The 13,229-nt window shown below is 36.0% G+C and overlaps 1 protein-coding gene across 1 annotated transcript; it reads right to left on the bottom strand.

Annotated features, from left to right (window-relative positions):
- Window positions 1-7,160: 7,160 nt before the first annotated feature.
- LOC113335281 (F-box protein At3g07870-like) lies at window positions 7,161-7,901 on the bottom strand. Its single transcript, XM_026581386.1, has one exon. The coding sequence runs from the start codon at window positions 7,899-7,901 to the stop codon at window positions 7,161-7,163; it is 741 nt and encodes a 246-aa protein (XP_026437171.1).
- Window positions 7,902-13,229: the final 5,328 nt, after the last annotated feature.

The following is a 13,229-nucleotide window of genomic DNA, read 5'->3' as shown; positions in this document are numbered from 1 at the left end:
AACCTATCCTCATTTCAATACATATATGGAATCAATTGATTTTTAGGTTTCTTTCTGCACATTTTAGCTCTAGCAAGAATCATAAATAAAAAAAGGATCACAATGCTTGACCATCACAAAACAAAACCGGACAACCCCGAAGAAATAGCGAGGCGCAACAAAAACATAACACTCGAGAAACAAGACTTTAACCCCCCATAAGTGTCACTATTGTGGTTGCGCTGCCATACCAACTAGGTGGCACCACAACCACAACCAATCATTTGGAAATTAATCACAAGAATAACTGGAAACTATTTGTGTTACCTATGTAGGTAATAGGTATAGAAAGAGAACACAAGGAAAGATGAAGAGAAGGAAACACGAGTTCAAAATCAAACAAAGGAACTGAAAGATGAGATTGTTCAAAGATCCAAATTAGCTTCGAGGAAAAGTGAAATTGCGGCTCTAAGAGAATCTTCAAGAGCACGATATTTAAAAGAAATGGAGAAGAAAAAAGTGGAGGAGTTGTTAAGTTGAGTGAATCTGAATCTCGCAGGCAGAATTACCAACGAAGAATTATTGAGGTGATTCAGAGTCGACAAGTAGATGAAAACAAGGACTTCTGTGAATGCCTAGAGCATATGATCGTACCTGGGTTTGTTATTACGGGCTGGACTCTTGTAAAGTAATTAGAGAAGTGGATCCTGCTCTTCGTGATCATAATATGTCAGTCACCGCCTCCCAATCTTGATAGACTAGGTTGTTTACTACTGTATAGTGTATACCAATTTTATTAGAATGTAGCACGTATACAAGAAGTCCGAGAGACCATAAAGAGAAGACCACCGAGGTGTCCGTGTGATATACGTGCACAAGAGACATTAAAGACAGACTTGATGGGTCATCGAAATGATTAAGTGTACTGCTCCAAATGCATCACCAAACACATCACAACAAAGGTATAAAAAAAAAGGTCACCTTGATAAGGTGCCCGGATTTCAACTACAAGGAGACATTAGCGCTCCATTAATGCAGAGATATCCTAACAGGTCCGGTGTTAGATTGCTGGGAGATTTCCTTACATGAATCTGTAATTCTTTTTTCAGAAACCAATTCGACTCTAATTTGACCTTTTGAACTCAGAAGTACTTGAGCACCACTAAAGAGTCTATGATGTGGAAGTTTGTGTACACAAGTGCTTCATAAAAATCTTCAACTTATAAAGATACACCTTTCAAAGAGGAAGTCATATCTTCAGCATTTCCAAGGCGATATATTAACTTCAGACGATGTATTGCTTTGAAGGAAGTTTGTCGAAACATTCATTTTCCCCCAAACTTGAATGTTAAGTGGGATGTAATCAACTTGTTAGACTATAACGAGTCAATAACTTTGACAATGATATGTTGTAATTAAAAGCACACCACACGTTTTGTGGAAAGAAACCCGCAAATGTTTCCATGAGTCAGAGATGTAATTCTGGCTCCCGTAGTAATGATAGAAAGTAAATGTATCTACCTATAATGGGACAAAGATGTAATTCTGACTCATACCAATGTGAGTTGCGAATCTTGGTATAAGCATTTTACTAAGAATGATACAAGCGTTGTATGGTTAATACACTTACCCATTTTTTTCTTACCTTTATTCAATCGAATTTGTATGGTTAGATTTTACATTTTGATCCTAAAATGTTGTCTACATGATAGTTTGACATATATTTCATTAGCTAAAATAAAGAAATTTTTTTTGCGAAGAATTAAATTCATTGTCTGCACTTATGGAATGAAAAGTATATCATTTTCATGAGATTGAAATACTCTAAAGAACTTGAGATATACTCAAAAGTACTTGAGTTATAATGATCATTCGTACATTATGATGAAAAGTATATCATCTTCATGAACGGTAACACTCTAAAGTAAATGACATAGATTTTCCTTTGTTACGTAATAAGGCCACACCACTTATTACATGAAGCTCTTAAGGAAATATATAACTACTTGTTGAAATGTTTCCTTATATAATACCATGCGCTGATTGGATCATTACAGGTAATAGCCGAGCGAATAGATGCTCAATCTTTGTTGCCTAATTGGTACAAAGACTAAAAGTCACAAAAGCTCTATATGTACCGAGAGCTAATCACCTTGTTAAATTCCAAAGAGACCCATGCAAGTGGATATCATATAGAAACTCACAATGATGAGAATGTAATTGATTGCATCTTTTATAGTCTCTAATATATTTGGAAGGAAATATATCTTAGAGAAACTAATGAGTCAATCTAGTGAAATGTAAATCCACTATAGTATTTGGATTATTGAATCCATATTGACTTCGACGATGAAATATTGGGAATTGAATCATATAGACTTTGACATAACCATAAAGTAACTTTGGTTGTGACATGATGATCGTTTTGAAAGGACTCATACAAACATCACTTTATTTGAGTGAACGAGACAACGGGAAAAATATTGACAGAATGCGAAGTGACGGGATATGATCAATAAGTGTTTTTTTAAGTACTATATGCATAACCCCCCTTCCCATTATGCTTTTAAATAAGAAAGCATGTCACTAATTTTACAAAGCCTTCAGTAAAACAGGATCGAGACCATCCTAAGATGCAAATAGTAAATAATCCATATTACAAAGAAAACAAGGTGATGTTTAGAAAAATATCCATGCCGAATGCGGACCACTAAAGTGACTTATGGTTCTCGTGGATTTTTTTGACATTTTGGACTAGTTATAGTTCCCAAGTAATGTTGTGTTTGAAAAACTACTAGCACACATTATACATGTAAGGACTCACCACCCCTTATAAATGCTAGAGAGTATACATCAAAAGGACTTGATGGTTATTGCATGTTTAATAGGATCAATGTAGAGTATCCTATACCCTATGGTCTCGCAAAGGCTATCATCAAAGGTTACATATCGTTCCTAAGGAATGGTTATGCGTACAAACCTACCTTTAACTGCTAGAGGAATATGAAATATTACACGCATCTTCACTTATTCGTTTTAGACCCACAATTGGTCAACCATTCTTTGCGTTCCAGTTGGTAACTGGATATAAGCCTGACATTTTGTGTTCTTACGCATTTTTGGTTGCACTATATATGTGCCCTTACGACTCCACATCGTACTATGATGGGTCATCCAATTGATTAAGTGATTATGTTGGACAAGAATTTCCAACAATTATCTGCATTTTAAACCTTTTGGCAGGAGATCTCTTACCGCTAGATTTGCGGATTGTCATTTTAATGAGACAGTCTTCCCGTCGTTAGGGGAAGATAAGAAAAAGTATTTACTAAGGGAACGACATGAATTGTCGTGGTGTGTTCCCATTGTGTCTCATATTGAAGCTTGTACTCCACAAATGTAAATGTGAAGTGACAAAGAATAATCGATTTTCAGAATTTACACTGATGTCGCTAAAGTGATGAGATCACACATACCAGCTGCAAACCTACCTGCAAGGTTACAAATCCTCAATAGGGGATATACACCATAGACTAAGGTGTTGCAACTACACATAGTGGAAGTGTAGTTAAGGCCGTGGATCCATAAAGGAAAATGGAGAGACCACCAGGTTCGATCAATGCTCACCTAGAAAGGAAATAGGTGAGTAAGGTACACCTTACTTATATCATCAGAAATCATCTCATAAGATTTTCTCTGAATATGTCCATGAATCAAACTGGAGGACGCTCCGAAGTTTAATGATTCCAGAGAACAATGACATCCCAAGTGGATTATGATAATGCGCACGAGTCAATGGAAAGATCATGCGAGCATATTGATGATTAATTTCATATACACTTGCTTAAGGAAATAGAGCAAGATGAGATCGAACCGTGCTCCCTATTGCTTAATGTCGACGAATAACATATTTGGCCTATGCAATCCAGGTAGAACTTGGTTGTTTGACAAATAAACAGGTATACCAATTTAATTTGCAGTTGTTTTACTTAAGCCGTTTTCTCTTTTTGGTTCATTACCAAGTTGGAAAATTTAATTTTTATGCCTCACAATTCAAAGATGCCATGTCTGAACAAATTGTTTTTTACTATTTATCTGAGATTTAATCTGATGGTTCTTCCTGCGTGAACAATGATCTTCTCGATAGACACGTTTCTCAGTGTGTATCTAATAGGGAGAATGCGTCTCCCAATCTTCTCCCTGATCTGCAAAAAGTCAAGGATGCAGTGTTCTTAATTTCTTTTTCTTTATGGAAGGGATAGGCTGATTTTTTATTTTTATTTTAATTGGCTGATTTCAGGTAACGATGATACCCTTTTACATTTACTTGAATCGCTTATGCCTAAGATGATTGTGTTAGGGTAGAAGAGATCTGTTGTTGACTGAGTTTTTTCTCAGTCAGACTCCTCTCAACGAGTGCATTTTTGGTTTAGCTCGACTGCTATTTGTGACGGAGACTAAGAACTGACATGAAAGTACGTAGGCATCTACAAACTTATGTTTCAGATCATACATCTTTGCAGGGGAAGATTCAGTCTACCGTTAAACTGTTTGACAAAATGATTTAAAAGGAAGTTCCACGGTTCCACTTCCACCAAATATCATTACATGTGGTCCAATTATAACTGGGCTTTATAAAAAAACAAAATATATAACTGGGCTTTAAAGAAAAACAAAATATATAACTGGGCTTTGTAGAGTTTGGTCAACTAGACCACGCTCTTAAATTGCTGAAGAATATGGCTAAATGGAACTGCGAAGCTAATTATGTTTCTTAGTGTGAGCTTCCTTGTTCACTTATGATCTAATCTGGATGTACCAGACATTTATGAGCAAGAGACCATACCGAAATATGTTGCCATAACTTACTTCAATGTTTTACCTGCAGAAAAATGAAGTGTCATATTATCCGCCACATACAAGACTATATAATAGTGCATACTATCTACTATTTGTGCCGAGGACCAAGGATTTGAAAAGAAACAATTGAAGTATGTTCGAGTGCATCTATCCTGATGGTGAGAATCAGTGGATAACCTTAACCTTAAGCTTAAGCATAACACCAAATTTCATAATCGCCTGATATGATGTTTAACATCACCGAATGGCATCATAACTCAAATTCAATCAACATCTCCTTAAGTTTTCCTTGCTGAACTTTCAAGTTACTTGGAAATAGTCAGACTTGCCTAGGAAGTAGGAACCAGACCTTTGATTCGTAACACGGTCAGATATTCGAAAATATATGGCTCCCTTGTGACTCATCTGGAACACCGATTGACGGTGTAAACTTGGAACCATTCCACCACATACTATGAATTGAGATGAAACAATGGAGGTATGTGGAGTCATGAGTGATCCGACATCATTTTTCGGTATCACAAGCATTCTCCAGGGATGACCATTTACCATGAAGTTCTTCTGCATAATTTCTATGAGGCACAGCAAAAACAGTGCATAAGCAAATGGTCTCTTAGAGGATATCAGTGTTTATGCTCATTTGCATTGAAGTAGAAGTTATATAAGTAAAGTTTTTTAAAAAATAGAGACTTACTAGGAAATGTCATTCGAGTTGAGTCTAAATACAACTTTTTGCGTAAACGCCGAATAAATGATGGTTGAAATTTTAACTTTTTGTACGCGCGAACAATATACAATAGTGCTACGTGACCCGCTGCATGACCGCTGAATAACAGCGTTTGATGATGTGGCAGTGCAGTGATGTGGATATGAAGCATAACATAGCAATTTGCTTCTCCTTTTAGATGTTCTGCCCTCTTCATAAAAACAGATACATGATCAACACAAAGTATATATGGATTTTATATCTTCTTAATTAGCTTCTTGACTTTAATATCTCTTGTTCTTCCTAATTTAGATGTATGGTCTCCCTTTTCCAGTCTCTCCCCCATCTTTTAGCACCTCTTGAACTAACTTCGTAATGGTATTCCGTAATAGCCTTTTTGCCATTCCATTTCACTTGTAACAATAGTTTTTCACAATCTTTCAAAGAAGTAACATTTTTTTCTCCCAAATCTTTCAAAGAGACAACGCTCTGCATGTGAGGAATTGCCTCGATGTACCAACAGTTCATACCCTTGGCCTTATCATCCCAGAGTTCGTTTAAGGTTGAGGTTTTAGGGTCATAGCAATACAGTCTCGTCTCAAAAGGTATGTGGAGGTGGTACCACAATAGAACTTGATTGTTCCTTGTGATTGCGAATGGTGTAAAGTTTTGATACGAGTCTTCCCAGCGTATCTTGAACTCCTTATTCCAGTGTGACGAACTTTTGCAGTGGTAGTTTTGTTTCAGGTTACACTCTTTCTTGGCGTTATTAGTACGGCCGTTGATATTATTTCTCTTGTATACCCATATGTCAGTGCGAGAAGCTGTATAGTTTGTGGAAACCAAGTACAAATTATTATTCCCTCCAAGCAACTTGAGTGGAGAAATGCAAGAACTGTTGGATTAACTTCAACATAGAAATCACTAACAAGCTGGTTAGGACAAGATTAGGAAATTTATGTAATTCTAAGGGAATTAGAAATCATCTAGTTCTAAGAAAAGGAAAGACATGTAATAAGGTAATAGGACTAGGAAAAGGAATTCATAGTTCTATATATATATATAATCACCAAAGTTTTGGTTGATCATATGAGCAAGATTAGAGCTTGTGTTTAGTTTTGAGAGATTTTCTAAACATCAATAAAGAGAGTTGTCTTTATATAAGCTAAGTTTCATCTTGCAGTTGCCATTAATTGGTATCAGAGCTTGTCTACACCGAGCCATGGGAGACGAGAGCACCATCATACGTACAAGATTTTTCACAAGCACAATTGAAGCTTAAGGGGGAGAATGTTGGATTAACTTCAACATAGAAGTCACTAACAAGCTGGTTAGGACAAGATTAGGAAATTTATGTAATCCTAAGGGAATTAGAAGTCATCTAGTTCTAAGAAAAGGAAAGACATGTAATAAGGTAATAGGACTAGGAAAAGGAATTCATAGTTCTATATATATATGATCACCAAAGTTGTGGTTGATCATATGAGCAAGATTAGAGCTTGTGTTTAGTTTTGAGAGATTTTCTAAACATCAATAAAGAGAGTTGTCTTTATATAAGCTAAGTTTCATCTTGAAGTTGCCATTAAGAACGTGGCAAGGAGATGTGATGGAACTTCTAACTTTCCATACCAAAGGCTACAATCTCACTATCTTCTAACATATTATCACTTGTGTGCAACCAGTAAAGTGCGCCATTTGCATAAATGCCTGAACAATAACAAAATGCGTAACCTCTGTAACGTTCCATAAATCCGATGTATCTCCACTCACCACCAATAGTATATACCAGAACATGTCCCTTTTGTTCCTCTGCATGATAGTATATCATTATGACCTTGTATTTATCAGTCAAAGAACAATAACCAAGCCCACCTGCTAAACATCCAAAGGGAAGCCTTGGTCTTAGTATATCCAGAGGCATCTCATAGTAATTATACTCCGGAAGAAAGACAGATTCTCCAGTTAACGGGTTACAGATTATAAAAGGAACTTCCCCCAGAGCATCTTCAGTTTTTTTGCCAAAACAAATCAAACCATTGCAAGACCCAACCATGGTGTTTCTCGGGGAGGATTCTTTAATAAACTTACCATGTTCTATCTTCGTAAGTGTGTCGTAAGAGTAGTAGCGGTTGATCTTTGTATTATCATAATGATTATGCTCATCTTCATAGAAAAGCTCTTCTCTACAAGTTGTGCGATGTTCAACATGACAGAAAGCGAAAAAGATACCCGGCTTTGCAGTTTTATAGCGGAGGATCGCTCTCCAAGTTGTGCAAACTCGTTTGGCATGTAATGCTTCCTTAAAAGGTAATCCAGAAAGTATATTTTCTAAGATATCCCTGGGGAGATCATCCATCTTGCTGCTGTCTAAGTTCTACCCTAATTCTATCTATATACTAAAGTTTTTTTGCTATTTTTTTCTTTTCACAAAGATTCTTTTTAATGACGGCATACTTACGCGAAGTGGATCGAAGAAAACATAAAGTGAAAACTACTGCGAGACCCATTCTCCTTATTTTGTACACTGTCAAACCCACCAACAGAAATCTTCACGCGCGCACCCAGTTTTGAAGGAAAAATTTCCTCACACACCTATAATTTCAGAAAATAAGTTTATTGGATTTCTTTTAGAGGGACAAAATACGACTAATTTGAGAGAGGAAGAAATAATGGCAGCGCAGCTGCTACTGAATACAAGAGATGAAGATCAAGAGAAGCGGATTGTTTCAGAACAGAGAGTGAAAGAGAATGGTTCTGAGCCGAGAGACAGCTGATTGAGATCAGATCGATGAAAAAGAAATTGAAAGTGATTCTGAGATAATACCGAGATTGGAAGGGATTGACAATGAAACTGAGTTCGTTCTTTAGCTTAAACAGATCGAGAAGTAACTAGGGTTTGCTGTTGGTTGGTTAATAGAGATGGGTTGCAAGATCTGTGGTCAGTAATCGATTTGAATTGAAATTAAACAGGGGGAAGATGGTTGATGTTAAATTTGGATAAGAAATTGAGAGTTTGTGGATTGTGGGGATGAATTAGATGGGGTTTCGTTCGAATTGTGATACTTTAAAATAGAAAGGAATAACGGGTTGATCTCGGATTTTAGTTTGAATGAAAAATTAGATGGGTTTTCTGGTCGGAAATGGAAGAATCAACATGAAGTTGCTTCTGTGATTCATGGTTGCATATGAAGGTCTTAATGGTATTGATCGAGGTGGTGAAGATGGTTATGAATCGAGAAGTGGTTTGAATACGAAATAGGATGGGTAAATTGCTTTCTGATTTTCGTTAAATATGTATTGTAGATAAGAATTTTCCTTCAGGTTTTAGTTTTGCAGCGAGAAGGCAACTCCATAAGCTTTAAATCCTACGAGTAATATTTTGTATCCAACTTGCACTTTTGTCTTGGTACGATTGTCTCATTAGTGATTAAATAATCATACAGCAGTAAATTTTCCAGGTCGATGTCAAGAAGCAGAAGATCCTTTTTCCTCCAAACTTTGTGCACTCCCTTGTTGGTTCTCACATGAGTACGTTTACCTTCTCCCATGATAATCTGAGTGAAAATATAAACATTATGTATCGTAGTCTAATATTTGGATCTCAAGTTCATTAGATATACATAAGCTTGAAGTGTTTATAAACAGTAGTGCTTCCATAAAATGATGCATAAGAAAATGATGCTAGTTATAATGCTTTTTTTGTTGTGTTTTTTGAAGTTGTTATGAAAATGATTGCATAACCTGTTATGCATCTACAAAAATTGTTGCATAACTTGTTATGCAGACCAGAAAATGGGTGCATAACATGTTATGCAACAACTTTTTTGTTAGTATTGTAACCAACAAAAAAAAAAGACTTCATAACTTGTCATGCACCTAAAATAATATCTGCATAACATGTTATGCAGTCATGAAAATGGATGCATAAAGCATTATCCAACCACTTTTTTATAAGCACTGAAATAAAAAAATTGATGCATAACTTGATATGCATCCAAAAATATGGCTGCATAACGCATTATGCGTCAACTTTTTCTGCATAATGTGTTATGCATCGAGAAAATTGTTGCACAATCTTTTATGCATCGAGAAAATAGATGTATAACCTGATATGCATCCATAAATATGGATGCATACTGCATTATGCATCAATTGTTTTATGTACGCACTAAAATCAACCAAAACAATGGTTACATAAGTTGTTATAGATGCATAACTTTGTTATCCAAATGCATAATTTGTTATGTAGTGGAGAAAATGGTTGCATAATTCGTTATGCGTCTGCGGAATGTGTTATGCATCTTTTTTGGTGGCTGCATAATGGTTATGTATCAAGTTTTCTAAATTTTTGCCTAAAATGATGATCACCTCCGATTTTTTCGTGAAAACCAAAAATTTGATATTCTTGTTTGTACTCGTTGCGTAGCTCTCTTAAAAAGATTTCTAATGATATAAAATTTGTAAAATTCCAAGGCGCGGATTTTTAGATATGTTATATCCAAGTTGTGTTTCCAATTATACCCTTGATGCATAACCCGTCAAGCGGATGCATAATCCGTCATGCATACATTTTTAATAATTTCATATAATTATGGGTGTCACGGAACTAAAAATTAATTGTGGGCCTGACAATGAGAATATTATTTTTTTGGGCCTGCTCCTAATTTTCCCAAACCTAAAACCTAATGAAGGTAGAGCAAAGCCCAATTAGTACCGATGGGCTACCACCTGATTCGTACGGCATGGCAGGGAGGGAGCCCACAGGCGCCTATTTCCGGTCATGGGCTTGCCTGGCCTGTATTTGAGGTGGGCGGATAGCGTTTATTTGAGTACGATTTTTTAGGGACCATGGTTTTTTTGAGGAGACCATGGTTTTATTAGGCCACCTTCCCTATAGTGATAAGGGGTGTCCTAAAACGTTGAAATGACTAACCTACCCTTAACCTAATTTAATTTAAAACCAATCTAATAACCACCTATATATATAACCACCACCTCCTCCCACCACCACCACCCACCAACGCCGATTACCACCACCACCACCTCCTATTATCACCACCACCAACCACCGATTCCCACCACCACCACCGCCGCCCACCACCACCGATTACCACCACCACCACCTCCGATTATCACCACCACCAACCACCGATTACCACCACCTCCTCCCACCACCGCCTATTTAAGAAATGTAAGAACATCAATGCAATCACAATTAAGTTCAGTTACATAATAATTTTATCGAGTATAAAAGACGCCAGCCGCAACCTGATTCTGCCATGGGACCACTCTGGAGGTATTTTCCAACAAACCCTTCGCTTTAATTTGATTTTGATTGCTTCAATCGAATAGAAATCATCAAAATAGGGTTTTAATAGAAGTTACAGAGCCATGTTCGGTTAGGTCGATTTTTCAAAAAACCCTAGTTTACTAACCGAACTTCTTGAAAATGAAGAACACGAAGAACAGTTCGGTTATATTGGATTTAAAACTAAGTCACCGAACTATCTGTTCGGTTGTTTGGAAAACAAATTTAAAATTACAAAGTAACCGAACTCCACCCTTAGAACCGAAAAAAAACAAATCCAGTCTAACCGAACTGTGTTGTTGTGGGCACTATGTTGAATTCCAAAATAACCGAACTTAGCCAATAGAGTCCGGTTTGTTCGCAAAAAATTTTAAAACTACAAAGTAACCGAACTTAGCCAATAGATGCTGGAACTTCACATTTTTGTTTGTTTGTTAAGTTCGGTAACTTCACAATTTTATCGCAAAAACCGAACTCAGAGTTCGGTTGGTTAGCTGTTAGGTTCAAGTTTGCGAAAGAACCGAACTTTGTAAACTTATATACTCTTATATTACGTAAAGTTCGGTTAGATCAAAAGTGCATGCAGTTTGCGAACCAACCGAACATAACGCTGTAACTCCTAGAAATTATTAAAGAGTTCGGTAACCTGCGTGTTTGGAACAAGTAACCGAACTACACTTTAAGATGAGTTCGGTTGCTTGTTCATCTCACGGGGCAACCGAACTACAACTTCAGATGAGTTCGGTTACTTGTTTTTCATATAAAGTAACCGAACTGTTCAAAATCCAGTTCAAATCCGGATCATTTTGAAGATTAACAAATATTTTAGGAGAGGATGGAGATGAAGAATCAAATGAGTTTTCATCATTTGAATACTTAAACTTAGTGAATTGGAAAAAAAAATTATTTTCCATGTTTTTCTCCTTCATCTTCTCTAACTAGACTCTCTCAATAATTCTACTCAACTAATAATAAACCCATCTTTTAATTTAATCTTTTTAACTAATCATTCACTAATCATAACCTAAAATTAATTAAGAGGGTAGATTAGGTATTAAATAAATAACTAGATATGGGGTGACCTAGAATTACTTCTAATGCCTTTACCAAAATAAAACCATGGTCCCCCCAAAAAAACCATGGTCCCCAAAAAATCATTCAATTTCTTATTTGAAACCTTATATAGTACCGTGTTTTGGGCACCACCCTTTTTGGTGGGGACCATTATGTGATAAAAATATCTACCTATAGTTTTAAGGAGCGCCCTAAAATGTGTAAATGACTAGCCTACTCTTAACCTAATTTAATTTAAAACCAATTTAATAACCACCTATATATATATGGGTCTTCTTAACTTGTAGCGCTATATATACATGTTAAAGAGTCATTAATAACTCACTTTCTCTCTTGGAGTTTGATAAATTACATTGGAGTTGTTGTTAATTTGAAACTTGGTTCCAATTATACCCTTATCACTAGATAATTCAATACTAACCCATAGTTTCACTTCTATGGCTTATAATTTCACCCGTGCTCAAGTGATATGAGGCCGCTATGAAATATTTTCTACTAGTAGCCAAATTAGTATTTTTATGTTTTTATAAAAATTTGACCAGAAAAAAAAATGTTTATCAAAAAACACATCGTTACTAATTACAAAGATTGTAGGGTTAGGGAAAAAAACAAAGAAAACAATGCTTCATGAATCATGAACAGTCGGAGTGGTAGATGTCACTTCCTAACGATTTTGGGATTAATAGACTAATGAGAAGAAAAGCCGTGAAGAGAATGGAGAATTTCAAACGGCAGGATATCTAAGAAGAGAAATAAAGAAAAGTCAAAATACACGATCAATACAAACCGTGGAAATCTATTAATTGTTGGAACTGAAAAATCTACTTTGAACAGAATATTCAACTTTGTTATTGAATCCGTCTGATAGTTATAACTAGTGGGACCCAAATATTTAAGTTGTTTAATAAACTTGAAGGGTAGTTACATAAGTTTCTTTCTATATATTAATTTAAGTATTTAAGTTGTTAGTTTTTAATTGTTATCTCATGATCCGACCAAGAAAAATTAAAAAAACCAAGATAATGTCCCCTTAACATATATTCAGGGCTACAAGTTAAGAAGACCCTATATATAACCACCTCCTCTCACCACCGCCGTCGATTGCGGTCACCAACCACCACCACCTCTATATAAATATATATAGGTTAATTTAAACCAACCACCACCTCCTATATATAAATATATATAGGTTAATTTAAGTCAACCACCACCACCTCTATAAGTTTGGTTAGGAATGGGAAAAACTTTGTTGAACTAGTGTAACCCGATGGAAACGAAGAACATGAAAAACAGTTCGGCTAT

This window comes from Papaver somniferum, unplaced genomic scaffold (genome assembly GCF_003573695.1).
Source record: "Papaver somniferum cultivar HN1 unplaced genomic scaffold, ASM357369v1 unplaced-scaffold_139, whole genome shotgun sequence".
NCBI classification, from domain to species: Eukaryota; Viridiplantae; Streptophyta; class Magnoliopsida; order Ranunculales; family Papaveraceae; genus Papaver; species Papaver somniferum.
Note: the sequence above shows the minus strand (reverse complement) of the source record. Positions and strands in the feature narration are given on the sequence as shown.

Coding starts and splice junctions, on each gene's coding strand:
- LOC113335281 (XM_026581386.1), bottom strand. CDS start 7,901: ATGGATGATCTCCCCAGGGATATCTTAGAAAATATACTTTCTGGATTA.